Below are 20,548 nucleotides of genomic sequence, written 5' to 3' on the forward strand. Positions count from 1 at the left end.
TGTTGCATGCCATAAACTATAGCTTAAATATTTTTAAGCTTAATATTCGAAGAAGCAAGAGCGCTTTTCAAGAAGGGATGTCTATCATCCACTATGCATCTATGCAAGTAAAGGTTGGTAGGTACTATTCTCAATCTTTAGAAAAAAAAGAGACCACCCTCTTCTCCTCTTTTAGTCCTCTTTAACGTGAAGATGTCAATGGGGACCTGAAAGTGAGAGGGATTCTTGGTTCTTAGAAGAGACCACAAAAAGTACACTAGTCGTTTTATAACTCTATCACTAAAGTTCCTTAAAATATCTATGCTCGATTCAATACGAATGTGTCCTTTTATTATTATCGCTTAATGTGTCCTTATACCATTGTTGGTTTTAGCAGCCATCTTTTAAGCCTTGAGGTGCTATAATTTGAAGGGGTTGGCACCAAACGAAGCTCCTACATCTCTATATCTTTTTCTTTTGGTTTTTTTGCGGGTAAAGTACAAGCATTCTTGCCCGTAAACTACAAAGTGCGCCTTTGGGCATCACTCAACCACAATCAAACCCATGATCCAAGTCATGGCGGTCGATTGCTTCAACCAATTGAGCTAGCTCCCATCGACTATATCTCTAGATCTTATAATTGTGATAAGTCAAAGTTACATGAATTCCCAAGATAATACATAATTATGAGACTAGGCATATAAGGAACACACCTAGACCATGGATCCAATAGATGAAATAAATTTTTTTGGCACTATGTAAAGTCTTTTGAATCACCCCTTGCAAGTGGATCAAATCATAAATGAATTTCGGGGTGGGATCGATGGTGTGCAATAGACAGACATAGAAAGCCACCCAGGTTGACCTATCCCTTTCACAACCAGGGTTTAGAGTGTTGATAGAGGGCGAGTCATCTCAAACATTTTAGATGCTCCATAACAAGCATAGAGTGTTGATAGAGGGCGAGTCGGCTCAAACATTTTAGATGCTCCATAACAAGCAGAGTAAATGTGTTGGACTTTGATCGACAACATTGAGAGGAAAATTGGCAAACAAAATGGAGGAAGGAAAAGCATGCTTACTTTCAAGATCCAAATGATTAGATAAACAAAAAGGATAGCCTTCATTTGAGTGCTTGAGACATTAATCATAAGCCTTACTAGGCCAAAAAACATGATGGTTGTGTATAGACAAGAGTTCGACCCCTTGGCACTCAAGTTTTTAACAAAAAGCCATTGAAATGGAATGTTTGTCGATTTGGGTAAGCTATCATGTAGGTAGGCGTAGTGGTTTCTTAAAAACTTTTGAGAAATTGAGAGGGAAAGGGAGGCTTGAAGCAACAGCGAGGAGGAGGATGAGCTAAGCTCGACGAACACCTGCCAACAACAGCCCTTAGCTGCAGATCGTCCTCTGCTTTATTAATGGCGATGGGCACTCTATTCTCCTGCACGGCCCGCTTGTACTTGCGCCTCTTTCTCTATCAACTGCAATATATCCATGGCGCCCGGCCTCCTCAAAGGCGCTGCTCCCCTCATTCTGCTTCTGGTAGCCACATTTTTCCTCGAAGCGGCAACTGCAGCGCATCGCCATTTTCACTTCCATGTAAGCGCTCTCTCTCTCTCTCTCTCTCTCTCTCTCTCTCGTATTTAACAGGTGCAGCTGCTCTCATCTTGTATTTTACAGGTGAAGTACTCCAATTTCACGTGTCTCTGCCACACCAAGCGCATGGTCACCGTAAATGACCAGTTTCCTGGACCTGCCATCGTCATTCACGAAGGAGATCGCTTGTTTATCAATGTCTCCAATGAAATGCCAGACAAAAACATCACCATTCACTGGTAATTATCATCCAAACCAGGGAATTACTCTCTACATTATGCAATGAAGCTCCTTGTAGGGAGGGGTTAATGGCATAGTTTCTACTTATAATGCTGCATTTTTGGGTTATCATGACAGGCATGGCATCCGGCAGCTGCGCACAGGGTGGTTTGATGGGCCAGCATACATCACACAATGCCCAATAATGCCAGGTCGTAGCTTCCTCTATAATTTCACAGTAACCGGCCAACGTGGCACTCTGTGGTGGCATGCTCACATCTCTTGGATGCGTGCCACTGTTCATGGTGCATTCATCATCCGCCCTAAGGTCCACCATAGCTACCCATTTCCCCCACCCACTAAGGAAATTCCTCTCGTCCTTGGTATGATTTGGATCACCCACAACTGATTCGGTAAATTACATGCACTCTTTTTGAGAATGAAGCACTCAATTAGTACATCGTTGGCGTGCGTGTAGGTGAGTGGTGGAACTCGGACACACAGGCAGTAATTGCACAAGCTCTGCAGTCTGGTGCGGGCCCTAACGTCTCGGACGCATACACTATCAACGGACAACCAGGAGCCTTGTACAATTGCTCTAAGAGAGGTGAGAGTATCTCCAATAACAAAGTCGATGCTCCATCATGGCATTGACGATAATTGATTGAGGTGAATTGTTTGTACCCTCGGATCATGATCGCCGTTGTTGATGTGTGTTCATGGATCAATGTAGATATGTTCAAGCTCAAAGTGGCACAGAACCAGACGTACCTTCTCCGAATCGTCAATGCAGGGCTAAATGATGATCTATTCCTCAGCATTGCCAACCATACACTGACTGTGGTTGAGATCGATGCCACCTACACAAAGCCATACAAGACGGCCACTATCCTCATTACACCAGGACAGACAATCAATGCCTTGCTCACCACTGACAAAGCCATAGGAAAGTATGTGCTGGCAGTGCGGGCCTACAATTCAGCCGGCCCTAGTGTGCCATTCGATAACTCGACCGGCATAGCAATGATAGAGTACGAGGGAGGCTCTAATTCATTCAAGGCCATCATGGCCACCCTTCCTGCTTATAATGACACCACCCTAGCCAATAACTTCAGTGCCAGCCTGAGAAGCCTCAACTCTAAACAATTCCCTGCACTTGTTCCGTCCATGGTTGATCGCCACCTGCTCTTCACAGTGGGGCTCGCAAGAAAGGCATGCCCCCGAGGCAAGAAATGCCAAGGGCCATCTGGAGGCAGGTTTGCAGCAGCAGTAAACAACATATCATTCAGCTTGCCCAGCACTGCCCTGCTCCAATCTTTCTTCTCCTCCTCGAAACTGTTGCATGTAACTGGCGGTGAAATGGCAAGCAAAGCAGTATTCCCTACAACATTTCCAGATGAGCCGACGAGGCACTTCAACTTCACGGGCACTGTACAACCCAAAAACATTGCGCCACAAGAGGGGACACGGCTGTCGAGGATTCCGTTCAACGCCAGTGTGCAGCTAGTATTGCAAGGGACCAGTATCCTTGGAACAGAGAACCACCCAATTCACCTGCATGGCTACAACTTCTTTGTAGTAGGCCAAGGAGCTGGGAACTTCAATAGCAGTAGGGATCCTGCTACATTCAATTTGGTGGACCCTCCGGAGCGGAACACGATCGGGGTTCCAAAAGGGGGGTGGGTTGCACTCCGCTTTCGAGCAGACAACCCAGGTCACAAGTTGCTTCCTTTTGTCTTGATGAATTTGTGCATCACAGAAACATTGTGCCTCTCCAAATGCTCAAATTCAATGAAAAACGACAGACAACCCGTCCCTAATTGATCCAAATTCTACCAACATGCATGCGACAAAGTAGTTTGTGAATTGAGAGATCTAACATATACCTTATTTTTTGGTGACAGGAGTTTGGTTCATGCATTGCCACTTGGAAATCCACACTAGCTGGGGCTTGGAAACTGCCTTTCTCGTCTCCAATGGAAAAATGAAGCATCAGTCTCTTCAACCTCCCCCTCTGGACTTGCCAACTTGCTGACCACGAGTCCCATGCACATTCAAGTCTTGCACCAACAATTTTCCTCCAAATTTTTGTGCTGAAGCCTGACCCATTCCTTGAGCTCCTAGTGTCCCACACCAAAAAGAATAAATGCCCTGTACACCACGTACGGATCAATCGGTTTTGAGCTTGGGGGGACTGAATAAAAACTGACTTATATTTTAAATCACTTCAAAGAGCGTGCATGCCAATCACAGACTTGTCTTGTAAAAAAGGCATGGCATGTGGTTTTGTTAAATGACAAAGAGCAGCACACTGCACTTTACCTTGTAGAGTTGACCCTCGAGCATGCCTGATACAACCCTCATCATCCATGTCCTGTTCAATGTGCACATAATGATACAATTTTTGATCAATGGTGATTGATTCAAAGCATCTCTTTCTCTCTCTCTCGTTGTTGCGGGGGGGGGGGGGGGGGGATTTGGGTTCTGTACTTGCAATACCAGTCTCTCTCAAAAGCATCCAGTTATGCAAATCGAGCAGCCTTGTTGAGAGGGAGATGCTACGCTCGTAAGATAAGTACGTAATCATGATAATATGGCTTAAACAATATTTTTTGAGGAGTACTAAAATCTTTTTTTTTTGTGGATCATTTGCTAAAAGTGTGAGAATAGATCCTGTTAGAAATAAACGCGTAGCTAAATAGAGATTAGAGTGGTTTATTTAATGGAGAGAGAGAATTTTTTCACATGTGAGAGAGAGAGAGAGAGAGAGAGAGAGAGAGAGACTTACAAGGTTCACCCAAGTATGTGCTACATCCACGGAAAAACAACCACTCAATGGTTTTGCATTTCAAACTAAAAGTAAGTTACAAAAGGATTAAAAACTCTTAATGGACCTTCTGCCTTGCTTCACTCTCTTTCACCATCTCACACACTCTTCACAATGTATTTTGTGTGTAGAAGAAGCCTCTTTTTATAGGCCAAAATTGACTGTCCTCTCTCATGAAAGACACCTGTGTGTAGCCGTCCTTGTGTAGACAAGTTTAAATAGAACTCTTCCATGCGTCCATGTGTTGCCGTCCTTAGGTAAACAAGTCTGTTTGAAACTCTGCCACCGACAGCTGAACGTCGACCATCGGCCATTGAATTCGGCCATCGGTCAAAGACTTCCAATCACCAGTCAACCGATCAATCGAACATCCGTTTTTTGATCACTTTCCAGCCACCGTCCGACCATAATTTTGGTTTTCTGGTGAGTGATTTTTCTCACACACGATGGCTTCTCGTCATAATGGGGGCTTTACAAATGTGGTTTTTGAAACTAAGAAATTACAAGGGGTGAATCGGGTTCCATACTTAGCAATCTCTTAATCGGAGACTGATCTTTACACCAAACTTGCGACTGCTTTCTATTCTAGCTTCTTATCCTTCAATGCCGATTGAAGATGGACAAAAGATCAACTTCTTCTTGTAACCACCATTGTTAATATGTCTGCAAGATTTTTGCTTGTGTATACCTTTCTAAGCTTTAGCTGTCCTTCTTCCAAAAGAGTACATTTGAAGTGATATCTCACCTCTATATGCTTCGTCATTGAGTGAAAGAGTGAATTCTTTGCAAGTTGAATGACGCTTTGACTGGCACTGTACAAGACACAATTGTTTTGCTTGTATCCACGCTCCTCCAAAAATCTATGAAGCCATAAAATCTCTTTGCTAGCTTCTGTAAGAGCTACATATTCAGCTTCCATGGTAGAAAGTGAAACCACTTTCTGTAACTTTGAAGCATAGATAATTGCTATGCATCCAATCATGAAGACGTAGCCAGTAGTGCTCCTTCGAATATCTTTGTCACCTGCTATATTTGCATCATCATACCCTTGCAATACAGCGTCATTGCCTCCAAAATACAAAGCATTCATGGTTGTCTCCTTTAGATACCTAAGTATCCATTTAACAGCTTGCCAATGCTCATTATCCCTGAATCTACTCGCAACTCCCATTGCATGTGCAATATCTAGCTTTGTCCAGAGCATAACATACATTAGAGAACCTACTATTGTAGCATAAGGAACTTTAGACATATAGGCTATCTCCTTGGTTGGTTCAAAGTGACTAGCCAAAGGTGTAGAAATTGATTTTGCATTTTGCATTGCAAACCTTTCTATTACTATTTGATGTAATCTTCTTGAGATAGCTTTAGTGTCTTCTTCATCTTGTCCCTTGATATCTTCATACCAAGTATTTGCTTTACAACATCTAAAACTTTCATTGAAAAAGATTTAGACAATTCCTCTTTTAGGTCTCTGATATTCTGCATGTTAGTACTTGCAATCAACATGTCATCGACATACAACATTCGGATAATTGTTAACTGAGCCGACGTTAGTTAATAGGAGCTGCTAAAGAGCGAAGAATTATGAATGCACATCGAAGCAGTGAAGATTGGAGTTACACACTTTTCATATTTTTTCAAAATGGCCATGTATTGTAATTTCTCGATTTATTCAGCTATTGTGATAATTGTAACGTGTTACGGGCTCAATAATAGTTCCAAGATGTAAAGAATAGGTCAGTTAGTGTACCTAGGATCCAGATACAATAAGTTGTGGATCTTCAAAGGTCTTGGGCGTTGGGACATTACACATTTTAAACCTTGGCTAAGGTATAAAAGTCAACTTTGTAAAGGTTTTATTAAGTTTTGGATAAGAAATACACAGTGTGAGCTAACGGTGCTCACTTCTCTCCTTCTCATTCTTTCTAATCCCTTGTTGATTGTGACATTGCAATGCCGTCTGTTGCATTGCAACGGCAAGGAAGAGCTCTACGTATTGACGTAAACATATCATGATAAATCGTAGCTTTTGACGTCGCAAACTCGAGGCCTAATGTTAGACAAGGGAAACTAGTGCCTTGGAGTCCACCTCCCAACCACCCACTATATAGCATGGATCCTAGCCCTTTGCCCTAGTTGGACTCCCTTTCCACACTACCTAGCCCGGCCTTGCCCTTGTCTTGACATTACTCCCCCCTTAAAGAAGAGTTTTCGTCTTCAAAAACAAAAGTGGGGAACTTCTTCTTAAGAACACTAATGTTTTTTCAAGTGGCACCTTCCTCAGGTTGATATTTCCACTTGATTAAGGCTTGTTGACGTACATGATGACACGTACGTAAATCATGATAGTCAAGAATGCGTTCAGGTTCATGCGGTAAGGTAGGAGGTTCAATGAAATCAACCAAAATCTGATGGTCAATGACATTGTCGTCCCCATGTAACTGCTTACGTAAACGACTTGCATGAAACACCAGATGGGGAGAGTGGGTGATTGGGAAAACTTCCTAATATGGTAGATAGCTATTTTCTCCTTGTTGAGCTTCCCAATATAATGGCCCAAACTCTGATCCCTCTTTAAATCCAAAGGCCGAACTCCTCATCTATGAGAAGCGCTTGCTCTTCATAGCTTTGAACAACTTTTAGTACATGCTCTCTAGCATGGGACTGATCAATGAACTTTTTAGATTCTATATCAAGCAATGACAATGGGCATGGTGTATTGTAGTCCACAAAGATTTAATCATGCTCTATCCACTCTGCTAGAATAGCAAGACAATAGTCCTCTCTTAGATCAAATTAGGATCAAAGAGGTTTTGTATATCCTATAGCAGCAAATACTCCTTATTGTTTTTGTTTTATGATGGACATGGTTGCTGTGCACAACAAGGAAACAAGATCTTCCTTTGGAATATGGATGGGCTCCTCCACCTTGGTGATGTTCCTTGCCATGAACTCTACAATAGTCAAGATCTCTTTGCTTTTAAGCCTCTCCATTTTCTCTCTAAAATCTTGATGTATTTCCTCCACATCTTGGACATCCACATCTGCTGTGATTTGCAAAGATTTGGACTCTCCTTCCTCTATTGGATTAAGAATCAAAAAGAGAAAAAATGCAATGTCTTCAATTATAAGCTTACAACGATGCTTTCCATGCCACCCACAAGGGTTATGGACCTTCTTTCAATTATCTTGGAGTAATGCCAACTTCTTGGAGCCAATGCTTGGTGTTAAATTGCTTGCTTTAAAAATATCATTAAAGTGTATGAAGTTGTCAATCTTATGCTCCCTAGTAAGGTCAACAAAAACCTTTTGATAGTCAATAATTTCATTGCTAAAGTCTTCCAAAAAACTCTATTTCAAAGGGAACATTAAAAATTTCTTTCACACATGCAAACTTAGACAACTGCTTGACTGGGTATAGTAGGTCCATCAACCTGTCATCACTTGTCTCCTCAACCTCTTCAATGTCAACACCCTATAAACACTTCCTAGTCACTTTTCTGCTCAAGGAAGCTCAAAAAAACTGTAAAATATCTTATACTTGGTTAAAAGATTGGTTCTACACTTGGTGAAAAGATTGGTCATGTTGATTCTTCAAAACTATTAGTCTTATGTCACCCCTATGCAAAAATAAAGCATCTGGATGCACGTCTGAGTGATCTAATTTTGCATTGGGACGACATATGAGAAGGATTGGATAATATTGTTGCTATGCAAAATAAAGTGAAGTATAATGACGATGGTGCCCTTGCTATGCAAAAAGAGAGCACCCAGACATACGTCCGGGTGCTCTACTTTCAAATAAGGGTGACATAAGGAATATGTATTTTGCCTACTTGATTGTGTCATTGCTATGCAAAAAATAGAGCATCCATATGAACGTCCGCATGCTCTATTTTTGCATAGAGACGACATTAACAAACTTTTTTGCCTACTAGATTGTGTTGTTGCTATGCAAAAATAGAGCACTCTCAAGTGTTCTATTTTTGCATAACGACACATTTTTTTTTTTCATATAATGACAAGGATGTGTCGTTGCTATGCGACTTATCTGTATTTGATAGGCATCTGTGTACAATATGCTCGCATAGGGACGACACACTTTAGATTTGCATTGAAAAAAATGTTCTACAAAAAAAATCCAATGAAAATACGTACCTTTGTGCTTTCTCAACAACATTTTGATCTTTCTTGAGATTTATGTTCTATACAAAAATCTTAACAAAATACAAAGGATGGATAAAAATGACATATATAAGTGCTTTGAGAACTATAAATAGTATTTCAATCATGCACTTCGAAACACGTGCACAACGATCAAATCCATGCATCGTAAATTGTGTCAATTTGCAACTCCCTGCTTCTATTGCTCCACATTGCTTGACAAAGTCAATTTCAACGGACCTACTCATTTTCTATACTCAAATCTTTGGATGCTCATTGCAAGGTGAAAATTTGTAATCTTAACGCTTTCTTTGTAAAATAACATTTCAACACATTTTTTTTTTAAAATTGATGTCATTGCTAAGTGAAACTAGTGTAGTTGAATGCATGTCTGACTACACTATTTTTGCGTAGCAACAACATAATAACTTTTTTGAAATTTTTTGTGCTTGTGTCTTTTCTATGTGAAAATAACGTTTTGGGACACGCATCTAGCAACCCTAATTTTGCATAGGGAAGACACAACAATTTATGTGAGATATTTTTTTAATTGTTTTATGGATGTGTCCTCCTAAAGCAAAAATAGGGTAGCCAAATGCATGTCCGACTACACTATTTTTGGGTACGGACAACACAAAGGCTTTTGTATAACTTTTTTTGATGGTGTCCTTCTTAAGAGAAAATAGTGTAGCCGGCCTACTATACTATTTTTGCATAGGGACGACACGAATGCTTTTGAATAATTGATTTTATGATGGTGTCCTTCTTACGTGAAAATGGAGAGTCACCCATATACATAATTTTTGTACAAGGAGGACATCATCAAGAAAAAATTGATTTCAAAACTCAAAAAATGGTGATTTTGACCTCGCCAGTGTGTGTGGAAGGCCCAAAAGGATCGACTCCTAAGTCACCTCTTTTGGACACCCAAAAAGGGAAAAACATCAAAAAAAGCCTTCAAAAATGTTGTGTCCTCCCTATGATAATTTAGTTATTTTTTGACGTTTATCCCTCTTCGGATGTCCATAAGAGGTGACTTAGGAGTCAATTGTAGGGTTTTTGGGCCTTTTGGTCACACTGGCGAGGTCAAAATTACCATATTTATTTAGTTTCCTTTAAATTCTTGTTAATTTTTGTACCTTGCTTAAAGAATTTCAAGGGTACTCTAATTTTGTGCATAACAGACACCCTTTGCTAAAAACAATCTTTACCCTGATAAATAAACTTGGATGATATTCACCATCTTCTATATCTGTATATGAAAGACAAGTATTCTTCTAAATTATATGCTTCTTTTTAATTATACTATGGTTGATGATATAGGGAGGGAAAGTCATTAATGACAAGGACCAAGAAACTACTAGGAAGGTTCCTAAAGAGGAGATGAAAAAGGAGGAGCTACATGATGAATCAAAAGAAAACCCAGGAGAGGGCTCAAAGGAAGAAGAAAATCTTGCACCTAAAATCCTATCTCTTAAGGAAGGAATTGATACCAAGATTCCACTTTATTCTCTTTCAAAGAAGAAAATATTTTTTCAAAGAGTGATATGCTTCAGAGAGATTAGCAGAGCACATAACGCACTCATTGTGGCAATTCTTAGGCTTCCTTTCTAGAAACTTTATAGGCATGTTGCTAAAAACCCATGAGTTCTCCCTTTGTAAAGCTCCTCCCCAATGGAGCCAAGGCTAAACATCCAAAATGTCTATGGCACACTCCACCAATTTCCATTCATCTATGCTTCAGGAATAGAGATGTGTAACAAGCATAGTATCATAAAACAAGCAAAACATAAAAAACTCATAAGAGCAAAGTACCACAAACAACCTAAAGCAGACTAAAAATAATAGTCACCATATGAATCAATTATAGTGATCTCTGTGCAGATGAGTAGTAGAGCTCCCGAGATGGAGATGCAGCTCCTTGTGTATGTAAACATGTTCTTGGCTCCAAAAAGCCTAAAATGTTTCACTCTTTCTTTTCAACATGACAAAAATTGGTTTTTTGAGGAGTCTTTTCTTCTCCAACTTTGCTACATTATAATCCAGCTAACATTGGCTATGGATGTTGGGATCCAATATTTGTGCTCCTTTAACATGGCATGGGTGATAATGGTTTCAATGGATGTGCTGTGATGTTTAGATGAGGTGGAATCCATTGCTTGAGGAAGATGACACACAAAAGATGAGAGAGGAGAGAGAAGAAGATGGTGGAATGAGGAGAGATGGGAATAGGAGGGAAAAGAAGGCCGTGAGAAGATTCAAAAACACCTTTTGGTCGGTGAAAGAGACCCCTTTTGAGGTGAAAAGACCACGTGATGAAAAGTTACCTTATATCTTCTTTCCATAAAAAATAAAAAATAAAAATTCAAAAGAAATTTTAAAAGTGAAGGTTTTGTAACGGAAGCCCTCCTCTCATTGGCCTAGATAATTCTCTCTCTAAACGTTAAAAGGCAAAAAAGAGACCTCAAGCTTCCCCTAATGAGAGAGAGAGAGAGAGAGAGAGAGAGAGAGAGAGAGAGAGAGAGAGAGAGATATGGCTTGCTCGAGTCTCTCTCTCTATGCATCTATATATATATATATATATATATATATATATATATATATATATATATATATATATATATATATATATATATATATATATATATATATATATATATATATATAGAGAGAGAGAGAGAGAGAGAGAGAGAGAGAGGAAGAAAATAAAAAAAATGTTTCTCTAAAAGCTTTTGGAGCGAGGTATGAAACGTAAGCAAAAAGAGGGAAAAAGCTCGCTTTAAAGGCTTGCTCCATTCCAATCCCTAGCTTCAAAGAAGAGAATAGTCCACCATGGATTCCAAAGGCGAGAACCCAAACACCATCAATAATATGGAGGATGGAAAGGGAGTCTACAAAGGTAACAAGAAGCTCACTATCATAAATGTTTTTGATGGGTGGAAGATTGGTGACTACTCTTGAATACATGCCCTAAAAATGGAGACACAAAGATCAAACCACAAGCTACTCAAGTTCCTTCATACATTAGTTCAGGTATATAAGGAGCTCTAACAAAAAAAATTGTGTATGGTAGATGCCCCTATTTAAGCAAAATAAAAATGAAACCTCTTTCTTGTTGCCCACATGTTGAAGATTTGCAATGTCAAAACTCTCGACACTTGTTGGAGATAGATAATTTCAAAAGAAAGAGGATTTTTTTTTTGTCAAGCATCATACATACAAATGTTGAATAGGTTCTTTCTTTTTCTATTGAGTGAAAAAATCCCTGAAGAGAAGACTTATGTATCCGTTACGATAAAAAATTGTGTCCAATGAGGTATGAGCATGTGTCAATCATAATCCTAGGGGATTCTCTCTATATTAAAAAGGGAATTCCACTACAAGTGAACAGTTTGGGAAAAACCCCTATTTATGCCTTAAATAAGGTATTTAAATATGGACCCCCTTTTTACATATATACTTTTTAAATTTAAAAAGTATTATACCCTAATTGACTATATAAGATTTAGATTGAATTAACCTTACATAACAAGACAATACAAAGAGAGAATCCTTCTACAATAAAAATTCATACCAACCTTTTCACAATGGCATGATTTCCAAGAAGAAAAAAGAGAACAATTTGAAAATCATGTATAAAACAAGATATACTTTCAAAGAAGCAACCTCAAAACTTGTTAATTATAGAAAATGATAGTTCAATCTATTCATGTCAATAATTTAGTAGGGTTTATAAGTACCCTATGAATGCATGTTATATAGGGGGTTTGCTAACCCCCCAAGGGTGCAACAAGGGCTAGAGCAAGAGTGGCCACTAGCTAAAACATCGGAGCCAAAAAAAAGCCAAAAGGAGATAGGTTTAGAAATACTATTTTTACAATTGTGGAGAGTACGATCATGATATTCACTTTTTTGCCTAGCCAAGGAGGGAAGGATTCAACAGAGAAATTAAAAAAGATTATCTATCACCACAAAGGAACAAGGTTGCAACCACAACAAGCTATGCTAGTGCAAGAAGCATCACCACTAAAACATTGGGGCCACTTATGTAAGAGAAACTAGCTCCACCACATCAATTTTTTGAGCAAAGCTTGTTGAACATCAAGTGGTAAGAGCCATCGGCTTGGATAACAAAGGTAAGCCTGAGATAGGAAAATATAGCAAGGAGAAGGTTAAGGGCAAAGGGAAGGCCAAGGTGGATGAGGTAAATGCAATGCAAATGAAAGGAGCTAGGCATGAGGAATCTTCTCAAGGAAAAGAAAGGAAATGGGCTTGAGACGAGCCTAGCAAGAAAGAATGTAAGCCACAATGGAAAATTGGCATCTCGAGCTGCACAAAGTGAGTCTTTGCAACCATATGATATGGTTAACAATGTGTCTACGTAGGGCCCAAATATTACTTGAGCCCAAATCCTCCACCTAGCACCCAAGGTGAGGAGGAAATGGACTAAGATGGCTAGCATCAGCAAGCAACCAAAATCCAGGGTCACATGTGCCATATTTAGGAGAAACCTAAACCCAACCTAGAGGACATCTTGCCTGTCATGGATGTCCACATCCAGGAAAACATGTGTCAAGTTTCTATATTCATAGAGGAATACAAATATGCATCATGAGAAGGTACATGATGCATTACCTAGGCTTGGAGGTTAGCAGTTGACTGACACCATGTTGAGAAAAGATTGCTAACAAGCTAAAGGTACATTCTATGTGTGTGTGTGTGTGTGTGTGTGTGTGTGTGTGTGTGTGTGTGTGTGTGTGTGTGTGTAGTAAATGCTAGCAGATTGTAAGCCTTTTGACAAATAAGTAGATATGGATGTGTTTGTGATGCCAACCAAGGGAAAGGGCTATCCAATCATCCTAGGAAGGTCATGACTCATACCATGAGGCCGAACAAAGACTAGGGCATATACATACATAAAATGTAGGGCACTAAAAGTAAGCTAGGTTGTATGATATACTATTTGCAAAATGTTTTAAACATGAATAATTGTTGTATAATACATTCAACCATATTATTTGATTGTATTATATGATGACACATCATTATTTTCAATATCTCATATAATTTTTTACATTTTGATTGATAATTTTATTGATTGATATGTTTATCAATCGATAAAAGAAACTATGAAAACCCCTAGATTTCTAAATTACAAGGTTAACTCAAACAATGAATGTATAGATCTTAACTAAAAAAACTCATTAAATTGACATCTTTAGTTACATCCAATTATTAAGGTGCTTTAATGTAGTTTGTATATAAAAAAACACTAGTTTTGTCCTTTGGGCTTATACTATATTTAAAACAGATGAGCTATAATTTTTTATATAGCTCTAGCTAATATATATATATATATATATAACATTAGCACATAAAGTATTAGGCCTTAAGAATTTTTCTATAGAAATATAATGAATGGCATGGAGGTCGATCCCTCGAGATCCATGGCCCAATGCAAAGAAACTCCATAGCATATCAATGCTAGTCAAAGAGTAGCTAGTACCTAGATCAATGACACGTCTCAAAGGCTAGGAACACAAAAAACTTGAATTATGTTCTAGAGATCAAAGAAGCTTGGATACCTTGACACAAAGAAAAATGGATTGGATGCCTTGAATTGAACAACATCCATCTGACCAGACCCACTATGAAATTGCATGCAATGCTGCACAAACAATGCGTCATTCTCTTTGTCATCAGAGATGTAAAAATGTATATACTTTAACAACCTGTCAGCCTCGTTGTGAACAAAGAGCATGACACAAACAATGTGTCACGATATTTGTTATCAGAGATGTAAAAATGTATATACTTTAACACCCTGTCAGCCTCGTCCCAAACATAGGTGATGTGCACCAAGATTGTGACTTGTGAAGAGTACCAATGCACTAATTGGATTTCATTTTTCTCCTTGAAAACGAAAATCTCAGCAAAGTCTATAAAAGAGACTACCACATCCCTAGGAAACCTTTGAATGTAGTCGTTGAATTGCTGAGATTGCCACCTGGAAATCCAATTGTGTTTGATGTAGGTGGTTAGATGCTTTTTAAGGAAGGATATAAAATCCTTGCATCCCATTTCCTTGAACAATAGATCCTTGCGCTTCTTGCCCTCTTGATGGACTGATGCAACGTCTTCAAAAACCTTTACTAAAATCTAGAATGCATTTTCAAATTCTTATTTTGGATAGAGCACTAATTACCACTACGATCCACATTGATCACATTCTCCCTTCAAGCAAGAAAGCTTATGAAACGTGGACTCATCTGGATTTGGACATAATACCACCTCAATCAATTTGTTGATGCTATTGTGTGTGTACCCAGTAGCTCCACACTTCCCTAGGAATTCTTCTGTGAAGCATACATCACACTTGCATCCACACCCTTCATTGTGCACTCTTGTCTTGCTTTGTCTCATCGGGTTGAATGCATCCTTGAGGTATATCATTTGTATGTGAGCAATGCAACAACAAGTGTACTTATCCTTAAACTTGCAAACAAAACAAGTCTTCAATCCCTCAAAACATCTGAGAGGGATCTTGATGTGTGAATATTGCATTTGGAATCTCCCATAGAGATCCACTTTGTCCAATGAAAACTAAATCTCATCAAAACCTATAAAGAAAGGTTAAAGTCATTGCAACTCGACCATGCTACCTAGCATTGTACTTTTCTTAAACCTTTTGTTAGGTAATAAAGTACCAAAGCCACTGTAAAATGGTACTTTATGAATTACAATTTTTTGCAAAGTATCCAAGTCCTCGAAATTGATACTTTAATAAAAGTACCTCAAAGAGTACATCTAAAGTACATATATACGTAGAGTTGTATTTTGGAAGTACATGTTGGTCTCAAGCTAGATTCTACCAAATATCAAGGTACTTTCTAAGCTTTCAAGTACCCAAAGAGAGCCTATTGATATGTATTGTCGTGGTTGTAAAGGACCTATGAGTTTACAAATGTGGTTTTAAACTGCCATTAAATTGACATTGGTTTTCCAAGAGTACCCTAATAGAACTTCTGAGTTTACATTGGTGCTTTTGAGAACCAAATCCTTTGACATGTTAGTATTACTAGCATCTACATGTAGGTACTCTAAGTAATCTTCAATCTAGCATATTTCTACAAGATACTTGTATAGAAATTGGTAGTGTTGAAGTACCTTGTCTATGCACTTTGGCCCAACGCATTTTTGTTTGCTTTTATGTGTACTTGAAGTACTTGTTTGACCTGATGCTAGTACTCAGGGTGAAGGTATTCTTCATGGTTCCAAGTATTTAAGGAGATCCATGAGTATCTATTGGTGGCTGACAAGTTAGTACTAATATACTATACCTCTGGTGCTTGCAATGGTGAGAGTAAACTATATTTCAATATATATTGGTGCAAGAGTACCAAAAGATTGCCTTTTGGAGTGTACACACCGTTGGGGCTTCACAGACAACAAAATACCTGATGTAATACTACGGATAGGCAATTACTACATATACGCATGGTACCTATACTAGATCATGCAAGAGAAAAAAATAATTCAAGCACTTTTAGAGCATACATGTGACTCATCAAGCAAATGTATTGGATGCTTTATGTAAGATTCTGACCCCGGACGTATCCTCCACACATCCTTTTTGTTTGGGGACACTCGCGTCTCTGTTTGTCAAAAAGCAAAAACAATGTCTTTAATCTCTACGTGATGCAATGACTTTGAGGCTATTGAGGTCGGCATAATTGCAATGGAAATGCTCCTGCCTCAACCTATTTTAATCAACAATTATCTGCTACAAAATTTTGTTGAACCCTGTGAACCTCACAATCTGCGAATTGCTTATAGACCTTGATGGATCCCCTCGCTATTCACCAACATCATGCATACAACTTTTTTTAGCTTTAGATCCTTTTCTGACAAGGATGATTTGACTTTGGTGACTATGCATTGTATATTAAAGAGTATAGAATTCTCTGATCCACGGTGCAAGTGTTGAAAAGATAACTTCTCTAGAAGAAATCAAAATGTGGATTTCTTAGCCTTGCAAGTCATGCCTTTTGTAGCTTCCTATCAGCAAAGCACCATTTTTTTGCAAAATGTACTCATATCTTCATGCATTGACAAGCATGATGCATCACATTCTCTTTTCCTTTGATGATTCTCTTGTTTCATCATGGCCCAATACTGTCGCATCCTATGTGTGGCTTCTTGGAAAATCATGGTTGAGTACTTGGTGCGTCCATGAGGGGCTATCCCATCAATTTTTGGATTGTCCTCGACATGACCCTGAGATGAGTGAGACCACTCCATTGGATATGAAGCTTGCTGATGGTACCCAAAACCATTGTCTGCAATTATGGGCTGCCATCCAATGTATCGATCATCTGGAGGATGTTGTTGGTTTCCAATTACTGCTTCCAAAGAAATGGGCTACAATCCCTAGGGGGATTCACTCTAAATACAAAACAGGACATCACTTGCAAGCGGGCAACTTTGATAAAACCCCTTTATACGACTCATATTAGGGAATATGACCCCCCTTTCTACGCTTATACAACAATCAATCAAGAAAACTATCATACCCCTATCTTACATATAAAATTTAGGTCTCACATGATCTAACTAAGTAAAACTAGTCAAAGAGCGTGTAGTATAATGACTGGCAACATACTAAGGAACCACTTCTATTGATAACTAGATATACCCTCAATGTATCTTAGTTTGACTTTCAATCTATGTGCCCGATCAGCCTGCACTCTCACTAATCCAATTTTGACCCATCCAAATTACTGAAAAAACATGGTTATAAAGTTGTAGTAGGTTCTCTGTGTAAATTTTCATCTAGACAAACTCTTTATAGATTTCATCCCTCAGCAAATGAGCTATTGTTAACTAAGTCAACGCGTCAGTTAACAGGATCTGCTAACAACCAAAGATGTACGGATGCACATCGAAGGTCAAAGTGAAGAAGCAATAAAGATTGGAGTCACACATTTTTCACATTTTCTCAAATGGTCACGTATTGTAAATTCCCGATTTATTTCAAGGCATTGTAATATTTTAATGTGTTACGGGCTCAATGGGAGTACCAAGTTGTAAAGAATAGGTGAGTTACTGTTCCTAGGTGGCAGATTCAGTAAGTGGTGGAGCCCTAAAGGCCTTGGACGCACGGACATTGCATATTTTTACCCTAGGTATATAAGGCAGTGTGTGAAAGAAATTTGGGTTCTCAAGATCATTGGTTGAGAGCACTCTTTGATGAGAGCTCTTGAGGTGTGTGGCTATGGAGTCCTTGAGCTTCTCCTTGCTCATGAGATTTGATTAACACTAATCAATGATTCATTCTCTTTCACTATGCCTCTCTCATACTTCTTATGATTGCCTATGATGCTTAGATTAGCTAGATCTTAACTAATTCGTGGTTAATCCCTCTCTAATCTTGTGTGATTGCCCTCTTTTTCTTGTGTGTGCATGTAGGTTTGATTGGAGTGTGGTGCTTGATAGATCTATGTGTGTGTGCTTGAGATTAGTGCGTTGCATAATAGGATTAGTGTTGTGTCTGTCTTGCAATCGTAGTGTGTGTGATTGGGTTGATTAGAGGTGAAGAGAAGTGGATGTGGAGATTGCCCTTCATTGCGGCTTTGTTCCTCCATAGGCCGAGAAGCTTACCTCATAGAGTTAACCATTTGTGATGCCATGATTAGCTCACTAACCGTGTGAGTGTTTCCACGCCCTAGCCGGGTAGCTCATCCCTCCGGATTGATAATTTTGTTGGTCATTGGAACTATTGCAACAATGGGACCCCCAACAACTATAATCACAAAACAAGTAGTTGATACAAAGCAGTGCTAGTTCTTGCATGTATCTTTATAGCTATTGACTAACAAGGTCAAGTGCAGACTCTTTGGGAAGACATGATTTTAAAACACAAAAACTTCCTCTCATAATCCCCTTTTCTCACTTCTCCCCCCCCCCCCCGCAAACATATGATACCCCCCTCCCTTATTTTTAAGCTTGGGAGATAAATTATTGAGGGCCTACCCCTATCTTATACGCTTATGTAACTTGAAAAACCCCTCCCTTGCACTTATGTGGTGCGGTAAGTTTTGCATGGTGAATCCCCCAGGTGCAATCCAAGCTAAAGATTTTGGAGATAATGATTCTAGGGCAACACAGCCCCCTCTTCCAAACTATTCACACCTGCACACATGGGTTGGTGTTGCATTTCTTTTCCCAACCTCTTGATGCTTGTAATCATGGGTTGCCAATATTTTTGGTGCAACACAACCTCCTATTCCAAGCTGCTCACACCCACACACAAAAAATGTTGCTAAATTTTCTCTCCCAACCTGCTGATGCTTCTATTCATGGGCATCATCCACCTTGAGAGTAGTGAGAAGGCTGCTTTTGTTGAATTTCCTACTACCACATCTGAACCACACCAATACCCTATTGTGGATACTCTCCAACCATGTTTCTCAAGGACCAAGAAACTGTAGTCTCTACTTGAAATAGCTTGCATCTAGCTAGGTAGATATTGAGGTAGATGCCTACACAAGCCATGCTTGCTTGCTTCAAGAGAAGGAGATATGGATGCAGATTGCTGAACAACATGCAAGTAGAGAGAGAGAGAGAGAGAGAGAGAGAGAGAGAGAGAGAGAGAGAGAGAGAGGCGTTCAGTTACATCGGCACACATCAAAGGCAGACAGATAGACAAAAACCAAGAATTTGCTAAAGTGGTTGGAGCCAACATTTCAAAAAAATAAATATTAAATGTAATCTCACAATAACATTAAGTGCCTCACAAGAAGTGTCAAGGACACTACTTTTTGCTCCACCTTTTCATGCTATCACCCTCGTGCATTTTGGCATGACACAAATAAGTGAAGAGCTCGTGTGAATACCCGTAGTGGCACAAAAATAGTTATCGCGCCACAACGCGAGGTAGTGAGTGGCTATGGAATGCAGACCTTCTCCTTGCGTTGTGTCATGACTTTCATTGACATTAAGTTTGACATTATTACCAAACATCAAAAAATAAAACATAGAGTTGTAGGTAAAGGAACAAGATACTATGACAATTACGTCATTTCAAAGAAAGATCTACAATGATCCTCCATTAGACGAGTCGAAGAGGTGACCTATACACTATCTTGTTTATCCCTTCCTATTATTATCCCTCTTCCTTTATCGTCAACGGTTTCTTATTTGCAATGCTTTCTCTCAAAGCCTGCCCCTTCTTGTTTGCTCTGTTTTTCTTTTTAGCTCCTTCTGAATTGCTTTTGCTTTGGCCAGCATTTTCTCTACCTCCTTCATGCCCGCCACCATCTTTTGAGAGAGCTTTGCTTTGCTGCTCTTCTTGTCCTCCATACCCATGATGTGTAGATGTGGTAAAGTCTAGGATTGTGCACTCAAGGTGCTTTATATAACCACGATACTCACCAACCCAGACTCGTGTCATGGTGTGGTTGAGCTTGCCTCAGGTTGTGTGATGTTTTCAATGCACCGATTTTATTGCAATCATTAGGGCGATTGAAATGACATCATGGAATTCCTATAAATATGAGATTCATCTTTCTCCTCTTTATACTCCCTAATCCTAGCCATAGTCTGCTTACTCACACCCTTACCTTTGAAGAAATTTTTGCCTCCTTCCACAAATGGATCCCTTCCAGATCGAGATAGAGGAGGAGTTTCCTTGCTTGACGGAGGCATCTAAGGACAAGCTCTTCCACTTTCTCTACAAAATTGGGCTTGAGCAATGGG

At 39.3% G+C, this 20,548-nt stretch overlaps 1 protein-coding gene across 1 annotated transcript; it reads left to right on the forward strand.

Moving 5' to 3' along the window:
* Positions 1-1,250: 1,250 nt before the first annotated feature.
* Positions 1,251-4,228, forward strand: LOC147444870 (laccase-4-like). The gene is made up of 6 exons (XM_086527385.1): positions 1,251-1,581; positions 1,663-1,817; positions 1,936-2,180; positions 2,276-2,404; positions 2,531-3,511; positions 3,702-4,228. The coding sequence occupies exons 1-6, from the start codon at positions 1,477-1,479 to the stop codon at positions 3,830-3,832; spliced, it is 1,746 nt and encodes a 581-aa protein (XP_086383511.1). The 5' UTR covers positions 1,251-1,476; the 3' UTR covers positions 3,833-4,228.
* The last annotated feature ends 16,320 nt before the right edge of the window (positions 4,229-20,548 follow it).

Source organism: Adiantum capillus-veneris, chromosome 13 (genome assembly GCF_014529385.1).
Source record: "Adiantum capillus-veneris isolate H3 chromosome 13, ASM1452938v2, whole genome shotgun sequence".
NCBI classification, from domain to species: Eukaryota; Viridiplantae; Streptophyta; class Polypodiopsida; order Polypodiales; family Pteridaceae; genus Adiantum; species Adiantum capillus-veneris.